At 41.2% G+C, this 15,651-nt stretch overlaps 1 protein-coding gene across 4 annotated transcripts in view; it reads left to right on the top strand.

The window, feature by feature from the left end:
* The first annotated feature begins 1,939 nt into the window (after positions 1-1,939).
* The window catches only part of uacab (uveal autoantigen with coiled-coil domains and ankyrin repeats b), a 55,072-nt gene continuing 41,360 nt past the window's right edge, over positions 1,940-15,651 (top strand). For 3 of the 4 annotated variants that reach the window (XM_036136185.1, XM_036136184.1, XM_036136182.1), the window contains exon 1: positions 1,940-2,181. In XM_036136185.1, the coding sequence (XP_035992078.1) occupies positions 2,134-2,181 (48 nt within the window). In that variant the 5' untranslated portion in view covers positions 1,940-2,133. The remainder of the gene's footprint in view (positions 2,182-15,651) is intronic. The other variant, XM_036136183.1, reaches the window with a different exon arrangement.

The following is a 15,651-nucleotide window of genomic DNA, read 5'->3' as shown; positions in this document are numbered from 1 at the left end:
GAATGAAGTAATTGTAAAGATAAAAGGGGCAATATGTGATTTGTTTTAGCCCTTTTTACTGTGGGAAAGTGCAATCATCCAATCCACCTGACAGCTCTAAAAAGAGTGAATACTACTAGAATGATATTACAGGATATTTTAGTGCGTTTTTACCCACACATTTGCTGTGTTACTCATTCCAAGGATTCAAGATACTCATAAGTAGTACCCCGTGTAGTGAAGGTGACTAGACTTTCCAACAAAATGAAATGCAACCTAAAAGGATGACATGACTGGTGGTTATATAAAGAAAAATCTTAGAACAGACTTATAAAATGTATACAAAAGTATTGAATAACTTTACAATATTAGAATTACATTATCCCTTTGTCAAAATGTTATTTTTCATAAATGCCACTATTACGTTTTTGGGTAACAAAACCGACAAATAGATTATTCCCCCTTCCATATACCAAACTAGAAACTTCTTAAAAATTGTTTTACATACAGATGTTTGTTTTTTCTTCACCTCTTGCAAAAGACATTTTTGATGGGATTTCAACATAGAGAGAAAGAAGAAGATAATTAACTTACAAGGGTAGAGCAGTCCGAGAAAGTTAACTTTGAATTTGAGTCAACAGTTAAAATTGAAATGAAATAAAATTTGGGGTTGGTGATATGGACTTTAAATTTTATCACAATATATTGTGGTACTATTGTGATAACGATAAAAGTGATGATAAAGTACTATTTACAGCTTCTTGCAGTCTTCTAAGGTAACTTTGTGACTATGACTGCAGGTCAAAGTACAGTTATAGCCCCGTAAACAAAATAATATCCTTAAAAAAAGATATTTAACAGTATAACATAAGACATATTAAAACAAAATTTGAAATATGTTTCATCAGGACTCTGGCTAAGTTTGATTTTTATCACTTAACTGCACAATGTAACTGCTTTTAATGATATTTTTGAATGTATTGACATGTATTAATGTCAACAGTTAAGATAATAGCAAAAAATAACAATCCTGATAATACTGACTGTTTTGGGATTTTTCAGACAGCTCTATTTTAAATGTATAGTTGTCAAGTTAAACCCAAATTCTTATCATGGTAAGAAATTTGTCACGATAACGATAAAACGATATGATAAAAGCCCACCTGTAGTGTGTATGACCCGAAGACTAAAAAAATTATAAAATATTACAATTCACACTAAAACAAATGACATTGTCATACTTTATTCCAGTCGCAGTGATACAATCAAAGTTATCCAAAAACTAAAGATAAAAGCAGAACATATATAGGGACCCAGGAAGGTGAGAGTATTTACTATCATCATCTAATAAAGCAGCACGTTTATTCTAGTTTTAGCCAGGGTTAGTTGACCAATCAGACGTTTGGACATCTGCCTTAGTAACACTAAAAGGTTATTTCATCACTGGCATTTTTATGAAATTATTTATTTTTAACATTCAGAATGATTTTGTTATATTTAAGTTTTTATTGGGGCACCGTTGACAGAGTCCCACTAATATGTTCCATAAAACATGCTTCTACATGCTTTACCTAGATAAAATCCCTGATAACACACTGGCAAAATACCTTAACTTAGACTTATACTCAATACTAATTCCAAATATGTTATTTTGTGGCGGTGGTAGTAAAATACTCTCAGGATTCTAGTCGATGTTTGCTGGTTTAAACTGAAACGGACCCTTTGATCGCTGTGTGCGGCGTGAGAACGCAGTATTCCAGGTGTTCCTTCCTGTTTCAGGTAAACCCGCTGGTGGTGACCGTCCCTGGTTCTGTCCCAGGACGTCTCCAACGTATCCCAACGGCGCTGTACGGGGAAGTCCCGCCCCCTTCGAGCTCCTATTGGATCAACTCTCAACTGCCGCGCTTACTTCCGTGTCGATTGGACGAGCGGGCCGCCAATCAAAACGCGACCGGAGTTTACACTTAAAAGCGTCAGGTGAAACTCGGGAGTGTGGAAAACGAGGGAGCAGATTAAAAAAAAAAAAAAGAAGGAAAAAAAGAAAAAGAAAAGAGAAACTTTACCGAGTTGGAACTTTAAGGCCAGCCTGTGTTATATTTATGAACGTCTGCGACGGAGGACACTTTTAAATATCAGAAACCAACACGTTACAAGATGAAGAGCCTCAAGTATCGACTGAGAAAACACGAACTTAGCATCACAGTAAGTTGATAACTTTTGTTTTGCTAGCACCCTTCCTTTTATCTCCGAGCTGCGGGCTAGTTCGGAGCTCGAGCTCGCCTACTCCTGCCCAGGCGCCGCGTTTCCACACCAGCGGGTTATTGTGTGTAACCCCGGCCTCCCCCTCCTAGTGACCGCATTATCCGCGGTCATGTTCCCACGGTGGCCGCGGTCCGCTCGGGAGAACCCCTCGGAAGCACCTGCAGCTCCGAACAAGATGCGGCTGTAAGGGGCGGGCATCGTTTCCCAGTGGCCTGCACGGATTTGGGTCACCGTACCCGTGACCCGTGGACTCCTTCCTCCTCCCTGGACCACGCTGGTGTTAATCACAAACTGAGCGGAGCCAAAAAGCCTGGCTACTCCAGGGCAAATCAATGCGCCCCATAAAGCGGCTGTTGTTATCGCGGAAACTTTCAGGACTCACAAGGTCCACTTGTTGTTCAGATCTCTGAATCTGGTTTATTCTTAATTGAGCACGATATGTAGAAGTGTGAACCCCATGGTAAAATAATCCAGTAATGGTGTTGTTGGGTAGAACAGCAGCGCCACATGATGTCTGGGTTTGTTTACGTCCGCTCCCTTGTTGACAGACACGTTCAATGCAAATGACTTTGTGACCAAAGTATAAACCCAGCAGGTGTCATTTCGCACAGGTCTCCATCTTATCCAAATGTTGTTGTTTTTTTTTTAAACGTCTTTTATAGAAACTGATGTCCACGTGCAGTTTGGTCTTTGAACACTTGCAACAGGTCCAAAGGAAAGCTTGGATTAAAAGTTGCATAGATCAGGGTTTTTTTTTTCTGGCTGATACCGATTTCCGTTTTTTTCTTTTAAAATCTGCTTTGTCAAAAAAAAAAAGCAGTGAAAAACAAGTAGTTGCAAGTTTTTTTAACAGAGCTGATAGGTTTGACTTCAACTCCTAACGAAGAAATTACAAGATTTCTCTGTTCTTGTCCCTAATCTTAATCTGGTTTTCATTCATCTCAGCAGAACCTTGATGGCTTCTGTATCCAGTGACCGAAACTGGTGAAAGTTCATGCTTTGAAGTCAAATTGTTTCTTCCATTTCTTTTTTTTCTTTTTTAGTCTGGTAGCTGCAGATCACCACCATCAGAGCCATTTGGGGGAAATAGTCCAGTTTTCATTTCTTTGCTCTACGTTAAAAGAGCAAAGTTAAAAGCTCAGTGTTGTCATTTCTAGTTTGGTCAGATTCAAAACCAGTTGCAAGACGTTTCAATCAGATTCAGAAAGTCGTGCTTGGCCAGTTAGAAAGAGGAAATCGGCACCAATCCTCCTGGCCTACCTCCACGCCCTCATTCTGGACAAATGCGTGGCGACAGTGGAGAGGAAAAACTCCCATTTAGCAGGAAGAAACCTGCATAGGAACGCGGCTCATTGCGGAGGACGAGGGGAAAGGAAAGCTCTAGACTGAGTGTGTTTTTCTAAAGAAAGAAAGTGTGGTTAATGGCGGCAATAAAAGCAAATAATTCATAAATCGGGAGCAAGGAGCGAGGCTTGACCTAAATGCTAATCAGCATTTCAAAAATATTTACTGTTTAAATATCATCTGTTGGTGGAAAAACAAAAAACGACAACAAAAAAAAAAAAACACTGTTTAAGGCTCAAAGCCGGCTGCAAAACTCCTCCGGAGAAATATTTTAGACTACGTTTCTGTATCGGGGAGTTTTATGTGTCACAGAATCCTGACGTTCCTGCAGCAATTGTAGTAAACGGCTGCCAGAGCTCCACGGCTCCATGGATACATGGAAGTGTGTCCAGGAATGTTGCTCTACTTGCTTACTGAAGACATGTCCCTGTACAGTGAGCTGAAGCCTATAGATGTGCTGCCAAATGTACAATATACTTGTTATGATCCACGAAAACCGGGATTAATGGTTCACCATTTATCCGGGGACATTCCTTCCTGACATAAATTCATCCTGATTCTGCGCCGGTCGACCTGGAGCGGGTGTTTTTTGGCACCGCGCCTTGCTTTCTCCGTCCAGCAATTACCATGAGAAAGGCACGGAGGCCATAGGATCTTTGTGTGGTAAACTGTCAGGCCTCCCTCTATTTAAAAGCAGCCGTCCAGCAACAAAATAGTTTTTTTCATTTTCTGTTTTATTTCCCACTAGCATTTTGCAGTGACCTCAGCAGAAGTTCACCCTGTGTTGAGGAAACAGACGTGACATTTTGTGTGGAGATTTCATAACATTCCCGTTTTTATTACCCCGGCGAAGGTCTGATACCAGCAGAAAAAAAAAAAACAAAGTGTAAGGACTCGGTCAGAACCTAAGGCCCTTTTTTTAAATGTGTACAAGGAGGTGGTGTCACCTTATTGAAAATTGATGTGCTGGCAAGTGTGAAAAGCATCGCTGTCGTGCAAGGCTTTGTGACTCATCGCTTTTGGTTTATTTCTATCGGGAAACCTTTGGCTGCCCGCGAACATCAAAGCAACACGGCGACCTCGAAGCCGGCGAAAACTGATGAAGTTTTGTAGAAAATGTGTCAGGTGACGGTTAGGCGCATTGTGACTCGTGAACCCGCGGAGAACGTTTCTAATGAAAACGTCGGCGGGTCTGGAGAGGGAGTGGTGTGAGCTGAAGGAAAAGAAACTCAGAGGAGTTGCAAAGGGTTGTTCTGTGGAATCCTGTTAGAAAATGAAACCATTTCAGCTATTCTCTCCTCAAATCTAGTTTTTTATTTCATGATATTATCTGATTTAAAAGTGACTACCTGCTCTTTCTAATGACCCCTTTAGCCTTTAATTAACCTGGTTTTGTTCTGTTCTTTATTGTTTTTCTGAACCACAGCTTGCAAGTAAAGTCTTGCTAAGACACCATTTTAGCTTTGGAATGCTAACTATGCCCTCATACGCCTTTTTTTTAAAGGGAGCTAAACAAAACAGCTGAATATCTAGCTCTCTGAGTGCAGAATGCCATGGTATCCTTTTAATACCAGCGCTGGATTTAATGGAATGAGAGCTGGTCGGTTTCTGTTTTTCTTTTTCTCTGAGCCCTTTTCTTCTAGAAAGCCTCCATTTTCATTTCTATCTGCTCTCCTTTTGGAATTTGGAAAAATATGAAAACATTTCTGCCTTGAAGAAGTCGAGCATCAAGTGCTAATATTGCTTTTATTTTATGAGCCTGTTTCTGTTTTTAGACAACCATTTAAAGTTGTGCCTACGATTAGAAAGCACCTGTCCAGACCTTTCAGATCCAGCGTCTTAAAACATCCTGTTTTAATTAGATTTTCTGTTTTTATGGCTGTACTGAAAATCATCAGCGTTCTTTTCTTGAAATGAAAATTGACTTTAGAAATTGAAAAGACATCAGAAGAAGATGCAAAGATAGAAATGGACTTTGTAGATTAAGATTGCATTACTGGAATGGCTGGCATTCCTCTAAAACCTTATCCTTGCAGTGAAGCAGTAAGAATTCCCCCACATGGAGCCGACGTTTAGGCATCCAGCCCAGAGGCGTTTCAGCAATCATTTCAGTGCTTGGAGCAAATTAGTTTCTGCCATCTGAAATGGCAAAATCTTACTTGATTCAGCGTCTAACCTGGCATTTTTCTTACCCTACAAGATCAATCACTGCCCAGGTTAAACTGGGACCGGACGGTATTAGGAAATTATTGTTAATTAATGTGAGCAACCCCGCTGTCATCAGTCTGTGTGGGAATCAAGAACAGTAAAAATCTGCACAACACGGGCAGAGCATGCATGCAGGGTACTTGGAAATATGAAAGGCCACCAAATGTTGCATCCAAGCAGCGTTTTGCGGTTGTGATGGAGCACAGGTTGTCTTTGCAATGAGAGTAGTGGCAGCTCTACTGGAAATGGGTAAGGTGTTAACGGGTTATAACTAAGGCTAACCAGTGGTGAAGTGACCGCTAATTTAACTTAAAATCTCTTTACAAAACAGCTGAGACGACGGTCAGATGACGTGTCTGTACGGCAGACGGGCAAAGTTCGGCGATTGGCCGTTTTTGCTTTGAGAGGAGTCGGCGCTGGTTGTTGTTGTTTCAGTCAACGTCTGCATTGTCTGTCCAGGAAATCCTCTGCTTTCTCCGTGCAGTAGAGCCAAAGCGGCCCAAACCTTCTCCGTTGTGCAAACGGCTTTGTTCCACTTCTTTGTGACAGAAATAACACGCTTTTCGGTCGCCGGTAGTACGGCTTTAATGAAGGGATGTCAGTTTACGGGTGAGGCCCGGCTGTTGGTGTTCTTTAACCTTCAAGCATTTCTGTCACATTCTTCTAGTTGGTGTTAAACATTATGAATTGTTCTTTATCTTGCAGACTTGTAGACTCTGGGTTGTGGTTCTGCTGGGGATCTGCTTTTATTCATGTAAAAACGTCGAGGAGCGCAAGGAACAAAATCCTTGTCATGGTTTCGGTGGAGCGTCGGTCCTAGCTACCCATGGCAGCCGTGCAACAACAGACCCCTGTGCATGTGCAGGGGACATGTTTGCTCATAAATGATAAAGGGTTAAAAGCTGTAGGTTATGCTGGGATGTGCATATAAAAGCCAATTTGGTCTGCAGAAATCTTTTCACGGCTCACAGAGAAAAGTCTTTCAGTGAGCCGTGTATCAGTTAGACCAAAGTGCATGACTTCTGCCAGAAGAGATGACCAGATCATGGCCGCGAGCTCAGCCATCACCCTGCAGGAGGCTACGTTACGTTATGTTTTAGCAATGTGTCAGACTCAGTAATGCTTAGAGTATGTGATGGGGCTGCAAAGTTGCAGAATTGCAGTTCTTGTGAAATGATGTGTTTGGGTAGCAGAGAAAGAGAGAGCGAGTGGGCTGCAAAGAAATGTTTAAGAGCCACACCCCGTGTGGATTGCTGACATTCGGGTTAATAATCTGAGACATATTTGATCTCTGTGCTGTTCTCTGTACTGGTGGGATCAGAAAACTGATTCCTGCTGTCTGACACTGTTTTCACACGTTCCTTTTTTGCACATGCAACAGATGTGGAACTCACGTTCTTCTGATCTTGATCTGTGCTGACATCTCTTAGGTTTTTGTTTTTGCCTAAACTCCAGTTAGTTTAACTTCTATCAAAGACTGAAATGTTAAAACCTCGTTTACAGGCAGGAGAACGTTTTCCAAGGGTATTTAAAACGCAGTCCATAAAGCTTTGTCGACACTTTTATGTATTACCTCACTAAATACACGCTGAACGTGAATTGAATTATATTTCAATTGTTCTGTCTCCTAAGGTCTCTAGCTATACGTACAGTGGCATGGAAAAGCCTTTGCTCCCTTCCTCGTTTCTTTTGTTTTTGCATGTTTGTTACACTTCAAACAAATTTAAGTATTAGTCAATGACAAAAAGATAAACCCAAAATGCAGTGGCCCTGTGTGAAACAGTGATCGCCCCCTAAGCCTAACCGTCCTTAGCAGCAGCATCTGCAATCAAGCGCTTGTGATAACTTGCAGTGACTCTTTTGCTGCGCTGTACAGGAACTTTGGTCCTCTCATCTTTGCAGGATTTTTTTCAGCCACATTGGAGTTTTTTCCAGCATGAACGGCCTTTTTAAGGTCAGGCCACAACATCTCGATAGGATTCAGGTCAGGACTTTGACTAGGCCACTCCAAAGTCTTGATTTTGTTTTTCTTCAGCCATTCAGTAGTGGACTTGCTGGTGTGTTTTGGATCGTTTTCCTGCTGCAGAACCCAATTTGGTTTCAGCTTGAGGTCACAAACAAATGGCTGCAGGTTTTCCTCCAGGATCTTTTTGGTAGACAGCAGAATTTATGGGTCCATTTATCAAAGTAAGTCCTCCAGGTCCGGCAGCAGCAAAGCAGCCCCAGACCATCACACCACCACCACCATATTTTACTGTCAGTCTATAGCAGAACGGATCATTCGGGCAGGAAGACAGTGGATGAAAAGCGAAGTGGATCGGGTTGAGTTTACAAGTAAAAGACGACATGTGCAGACTTTGATCACATTTTACTGTGAAATATCAATATGTCATTACCCGGGGCTTCAGCTTATGGTTAAAGCCTTCAAGTGCGTCGTAACCCTCACGTGATCCGAGTCTTGCCGCGCACCGGCTCTTTGCTCTGAATCGCTCCCTGTGGAAAGAGTGCCGCGTTCAGAGGAACCACGGGGTTAGAGATGGCTTTGTAACACTTTCCAGAACAATGAGTCTCAATTCCTTTCTTTCTCTTATTGCTGAATTTCTTTGCATCTCTGCATTATGTCTAGCTTTTGAAGATCTCTTGGTGTGCTTCACTACATCAGGCAGGTCCTGTTAAGGGATTTCTTGATCGAGAACAGGTGTGGCAGGAATCAGGCCTGGGTGTGGCTTGAGAAGGTAATAAACCTTTTTCACAGAGCCATGTAGAACTGGATTTTTTTTTTCTCCCTTAACAAAAACACTTACGTTTAAAAGCTACATTTAGTGTTTGCTTGTGTCGTCTTTGACTAATTAACTAAATTAGTTTGATCTGAAACACTTAAATGTGACAAACATGCAAAAACAAGTCAGGAAGAGAGTTTTTCACACCGCTGTACGTTATGCTCTGAAAACATGTCTGACCCGGTGGTACTCAGAGTGAGTCGTGAACGGCCCAGATGGTGTTTCTGAGCTGTTCTTCACCATCAGGGCAGTTTGACATGCTGCCGCTCCGATGATCAGCCCATTCCACCAACGTGGAGACGGTACTTTCTGCAGAGCCAGACGAAACAGACACAATGATGCTGTCTGGTGGGGAGAGCTAAAACACAGTAAACCAAGCAGCAGAATGGCTTTGGTTTAGCTTTCACAGCAGAAACCTACATCCACTGGTACTGGCTGTGCAGACGAGCACAACGTGTATAAAATTACCGTGAGATAAGCTTCTGCCTGCGCTGAAACGTCTGATCTGATTCACATTTACAGTAATGATAGAAAGCCCAGCGTTATGAAAGGGAAAATGCATTAACCTGAGATGGCCGCACTGATGAACACGTTCTCTGGATGCGTCCTCAAAATTAGCTTTTTATCTGCAGTATCTCAGGAACAGTGGTGGTTAAATTGTAGAGGTTCTGTAACAATTACTTTATAAAAAAATGTTGAGACTGTAACCAGTTGCTAGGTGTCTGTAGGCTTTATCTTTGTCAAACATAAACCAGCTCATTGGCTAGGCCCTCACAAACAGCGTTTGTTTAGCCCTCACCAGGCTTCAGACGGCTGGAGCTGTGAGCTAATGAGACGCTTCCTTGAGGCTGAGACGCAGCAGCACAGTGTAATGAAAGAAGTAAATCAAGGATTAAGCAATCACATCCAGTATGTGCTTTACCAGCACAGCCGGCTTTGTTCTGCAACTTTTATTGTTATAAGGCACGTTGGGTCTCACATTTAGCTAACAGTGGAGTCGCTTATTAAAATGATTTTTAAAACGGGGAAACTAATGTTGTGTGTGTAATCTAAGTTATAGGCAGGTCCCGCCCCGAATCTGGTTATACTTCTTTTTTTTTTTTTTTTAACTCATGCGGTCTCTGGTGTACATGAGATACTATTTCTGCAACAAGTTTTCTGTTCGCTTGGCTCCTTCTTGTGCTCCCGATCACGCCCATCTTTTCTGTCCCTTCCCACACCGATTTGCGGTATTGATGTGAAATGCAAGACCGTCCGTCAGCCCTGAAGCTTTATGCTTTATAGAACAAGGTGCTGGGCTGCCATTGTGTTGTTGTTGTGGGACAAAGGAGCCACGGATTCTTGGGTCGCTGTTGCTGCACCAGCTCCAGTTTCAAACCTTTTTGAGGAGGAGGAGTAGGAGGAGGAGGGCGGCAGGGTTTGGAGAAGAAAATATGCCTCCCGGATGCCACCGAATGTTTTGTGCAACAGGCTGGTGCTGAATGAGAACTGATTTGATTTTAAACCACATCTCAGGAAAATTTATTCTGTCCCCTGGTTCAGATGCTGGAACTGCTTCAGTTTTGCTACGTGACTTCCCAATGGGGACATTTATGCACATAAACATTAGGGATGCACCAATACATTAGGGATGGGCCGATATTGATATATCAGTACACATTAATGCTGATGTTATGTCCGACAACCAATATTTACGGGTGTGTGCACAGATTTACGTTTCTGTGACGGTTTAAATTTTGTAGTGTTGTACCGACTGAAAACTATGCTAGCTGAATTTTTTAATGTGGGTTATAGTCTAGACTTACACGCTGCTTTTCGTATGTCTTCTTTCAACACGGTAAAAAAACGAGCACACTGCTAACATTGCATCGCTGCTTCATTTAAAAACTCCATAATCCTGGATGCCATGCATCACTGTCACATGACCGAACAAAAACTGCACGACCAACTATGAAACACAGGCACAGGGAAACTAGATGGAAACAAACAGTTCTTGTTAAGATACCGACGTGTTAAAACAATGACTAAATTTGTCCGATACTGATGTTAATGCGGATCTATCGTGCATCCCTAATGGACATGTCTATATTGTTTATGAAATCTGGTCAAAATGTCACATTTCCACATGCAGTTTGTTACCTGAACTGGATTTCTATGGTGCTGTTCTTACTAATTCAAGGCCAGCACTGCTTCTCCAGTCAGCATTTGGTTTAATCTGCTGCTTATGCTGTTACCACAACTGTTAGCTTAGAGTTCATATTTAATCTTCCCTAAACAAGTTCAAATCATTTTAATGCCACACGGCATTAAAGTTTTAAACTTAGTTTTATCTTAGGAAGAGTCCAAATTATGTACTTACTAGGTATGTTAAGAAAGGTGCTAACATTAACAGTGGTGTGCAGTACTTCTCTAGCTTCTGGAACTAATGGATCTTTAGTTATTTAGGGAGACCTAAAAAAATCCATCCAGCAGCCGACTGTGTCACTGCATTTTTGGCTTTTTGTGTCACTTTGCTCTGTCACCTTCCTCCTGTTGCATGTCGAGGCTTTTAGAACTTGTGGTCCTGCCGATTCTTCAGAGACTTGGGTAATGGCTTGCTGCTTCTGCTGCTGCTGCTGCAATTACTAGCCCAGAAATGTACAGGGCTAGCCTTTTTGCTTTTTTCTTTTTCTTTTTGAGAAACCCTTTTAGAGCAGAATATCTGTACTCTGAAGGATACGATGCATCTTTCCACAACTGAATATGGTTGTTTTGTCTGGCCGTACGCATGTCTGCCGTGCAAAGATAAATAAACATTCATGCCGTGCCACGCCTTTCAATCCATCAGTGCTTTCTGCTACGTTCGTCATCTATTTCCTTGGATGAGATGTACCATTTGAAGAAAATTGCTTATTTACAAATTTGCAAAGCTGTAATTGTAGGAGAAGATGAGAAGTGTGCTGGTTCATAATGTGTATTTATGTCTGCCTGTAAAGGGTTGTTTAGTTTGCAGACTCTTAAACTTGGAAGGCGTCTCTCCCAAGCTGTTGTTAAACGATGAAGACTCTCTGTACTTACCAGGTAGGGTAGGCTGCTATTTTACATCACCCTACTGGCCTTCTTAAATCCCTACCAGTAGGGGTGATCCTCTTTTACGCCCTCCCCCTTTTTCAACATATGTCTGCTCTTTGGGGCTCAGATTATATAGATTTACTCTTTATACTCTTAATCTGTTTAGGTCACTAACCGAAACACCCGAGCGACAGAATTACGGGATTGTCTCCAACAATGTGGAGTGTAGATTGTTCATCGGCTCTTTGAGCAGGTTGCACCGCCCCGGTTTCTGTGTTTGTGACGAAAAAACCCAAAACAGCCAGGTGTGGAAGGCCTCCAGGCAGCACACACAAGGCTTTACCATCAGGTCGACGGATCGCTCGTTCACCCTTTTTTGTTTTTTGTTGCATATTGAAGAACAAAAACAAAAAGAACATTGTGCTTTGGCCTGCCGAGAGACCATGGGGTCAATTCATTTAATCCATAGGAAATGCTTGGGCATATCCTGACGTTAACTTCCTGAGCTCATATATCATTGCCTGTTAGTTCATTGTTTCTTTTCGTCAAAGATTTGGAGCAACCTTCTCCAATACATCATAAAGAGTACGTTGTTTATAGTTATTTTTGGTAAGTCTGGCCCGTCCTGATCTCTTATCTGTGCGTTATCATCCTTTATGGAGCATAGATTGTTCAACATGAAAAGAAACTGGAAGAATGTGTGTGTTTTAACCCTTTGCTGTAACATTTCCATGAGAGTTACACGTTTCTTGTAGAGGTATGGTGGGCAATCTTTTTCGACTTCGATTCCAGGGGAATCACTTTCAGTTGGTTGTCCCAAATGCAATCACTGTGACGCACGCAGATAACGGCAGTGTGTGTGTGTGCTCATTCCTCGTTAGCTTTCCGCTTCATGTGTTATGTCTGGTTTGAATTTGATCTAATTAAAGTTTTTTTTTTTTCTTTTTTAAATAAAATTCATTAACATAAGCAGGCACAGAGTTAATCAAACATTTGTTAAATCCTTCAACACATATTGGGGTTGGCGTAATGGACATGTCTAACTTGTAAGTACATAGTAATACAGACAAAAGACAAAATGGTAGATAGGGCTGTGCATAAAAATCGATACAAAGATTAATATCGATATTTTAAAAAACGATTTAATATCGATATTGTGGCTTTCAATATCGATATTCCTCCCCATCGCTTGGGGGCATTATTACAGAGCGTCATTACTGTTCACAGCGAGGAAGTGCAAGTGAGATGAATTTGCGGCATGGCAGACAGGATCTTAGAAACTCCTTCGTCCCTAAAATCAGACGTTTGGGCACATTTTTGGTTTCTGTGATACGTTAAATGCATTGAACCAAATGAACTTTGTTTTCCTGTTAATATATCAGTGTTTAATAAATTGAAAATAGATATTTGGCTTGTTTTGTTGATTGAATGACTTTGAGCATTAATTTGAAAGTAATAAATATCGATATTCGAGTCAAATTAAATCAAACTGACTATCGAGAATCGTATTGTATCGTGAGCTATGTATCAACAATCGTATCGAATCGGCTCATCCTAGATGATACCCAGCACTAATAGTAGATTGATTTGGTCTTAATGGCTCATCTTAAGCTGCTGCTAGTTGTCTTTTTAGCTGCTTCTGCGTGGTGGTTGGCTGCAAAACCTCAGCATCAGTATCTCCTGTTTCTTGTTGCCTGACTTGAAGTACTTTCATACTTTAGACCAGACCTGTGGCTAATAGTTTTGAAACTATGGCTTCAAAACAATTCAAATGTTCCGTCACACTTTTTTTTTTTAACACTTTTAAAATCCTTTTAAAGTGTAAGTCACCCTCCAACCTTAGGTCCAGATAGACTGTATAAACTGGACCTAAGGTTGTTACTTTAATATTACTGTGTAGTGCTTTTACATTTTCATGTGAACTTGTTTAGTTTTGCTATATTTTCTCAAAACCGTCTTAGTGCTGCCCTTTTAAGGTTAGCAGGGGCTATTGCAGTATCATTTTCCTATTGGTTCAGACGGTACATGCTTTTTTTTCATCATTGCCTCTCCTTGTTTCAAAATGTCAAATTAAGCTAGCTTCAACTTTTCCTCGTCCTAACCACACACCCTTAACCCCCGACCATCATCTCCACACTTGGCGCTGCCTCTCTGGGTCTCTTGGCACAGTCCACTTTGGGGGTATTTTTCCTTTGGTCCTTCTCAATGGTGTTGTTTACAAAGTCTAGTTTATGAACGGTTGTGGGTTGAAAACTAAAGTTTACCAGTCATTTAACATTTTGTAATACTGGAAAGTCTAGAGCAACATGCCTGTTAAGCAGCATGGAAGCTAGCTAACTGAGCCCAACCAGTTAGCTTGCTAATATAAGCCTTCAGTGCTCCTCCATGAGGACCAGAACTGAAGGAAGTGTTGATATTCTGCACAATAACCACCTTTACTTAAATGCTTTTACTACATAAAATAAATATATATTCCATATTTTCCTGATGTTCCTCCACTACTATTACCATCTGTTTAAAAAAATAAAATAAATCATCTAAAATTAGCGTCAATGTAAGCTGCCACTGACATAAAATTTGATTAACTTGTGGCTGAAGTAGTATTTAATAGTCTTTGGCTGAAAAAAAATATTTTTAATAGATATTACTGAGAACCATCTGTCATGTTTTTAATAAGTCAAGACATTTTATCTACAATAATACTACTTTAACTGCAGCAATCTTAACTATTAAGTGTGTAAATCAGCAGCTTTGTCATGATATGTTATATCATTTTGTTTGGATGACAATATTTGTCGTTGTAACAAAGTCCATTACGATTTCCAATCAATGTGAACGATATGATGCGATATCATCTTTCCATGAGGTGCATATTAAAAATGACAATATGGATCGATGTATTGTTACACCCCTGTAACACATTTTTGTGTATTCAAAATATTTGTGTTATTACTGTGATACTGTTGTCCTTCAAAGTGATCATACCGTAATAATGTTATACCAGCTCATGCCTGCTTTAGATCACTCCAGCCTTTGAGAGCTAAAAAAAAAAAAACCTTTTCTAGCCCGCCATATTTTACAGTGACTAGGTGTTTTCTATGCCATCTTTGTTCCTTATACTGTTGATCAGATAAAGCAAACCAGTAACACAAGTGTCAGCAGCACGCATACATGCACAGACACGCTCGCTGCTGGAAGGAGCTTCTCAGCATTCACAATCATTTGAAGGACAGCGGCTTTAACGTTTGCTGAAAGTTTAAGGAAATAAAGGATTCATAAAAATGATGGAGCGGCCTGAAAATATTTGTGTAGACCTTGTCCAACCCCACTGATTAGCTCAAGTAGTCCTGGCAGCTGTAGACGGTATTTTAATTCATTGTTTGGGACGTACGCTTCATCGCCAAAACAATTCGCTCACCCATCCAAATAATCCAAATCAGGCGTTCCAAACTGTAAGCTAGTATCGGCACAAGCATGCACCGGGCCAAATGTTGTTTTGGCTGAGCAGTTAGTCGTAGTCGAACAACGTATGATTTTTAGGATTAGGGTCTGGCTCCACAGAAGCTGCCACCAGGTCATCTCAGCAGTCTGCGTCCCCATGCTGTGCCTGTGCATGGTGCTCAGAGCTCAGTCATGTCTGAGACACCGGGGAACAGGAATGTGCTTGTTGTGATAAAGTTATTCTATGTGGTTCTGTTTTTTGTTTTGTTGTTGTTGGTTATATTTGATTTGAGGGCATCGTGCAATAAGCCAGACTGTTTGAGTAACACGACCCATCGCTGTTTGTTGCATTAGCTAGAGGGAGATAACCAATGTTGGGGGAAGGGTACGTCAGATAGGGGACTGAGTTTATTGACTGACTTTGGGTGGGCTTGGGCTGACATCAGCTGTTCCACGCTCTCTCACAAACTTGCCCATACAGCCAGGCACGCTGAGCACAAAGATTCTGCTGATGTGGAACAAACTGGCTCAGATAAAGCCTCTTTAAACCATGCGTGTTTGCATGCTTTCTTTTCTCTCCAGATTA

Source organism: Fundulus heteroclitus, chromosome 4 (assembly GCF_011125445.2).
Source record: "Fundulus heteroclitus isolate FHET01 chromosome 4, MU-UCD_Fhet_4.1, whole genome shotgun sequence".
Taxonomy (NCBI): Eukaryota; Metazoa; Chordata; class Actinopteri; order Cyprinodontiformes; family Fundulidae; genus Fundulus; species Fundulus heteroclitus.
The sequence above is the reverse complement of the archived record's forward strand: the minus strand, read 5'-3'. Positions and strand labels throughout refer to the sequence as shown.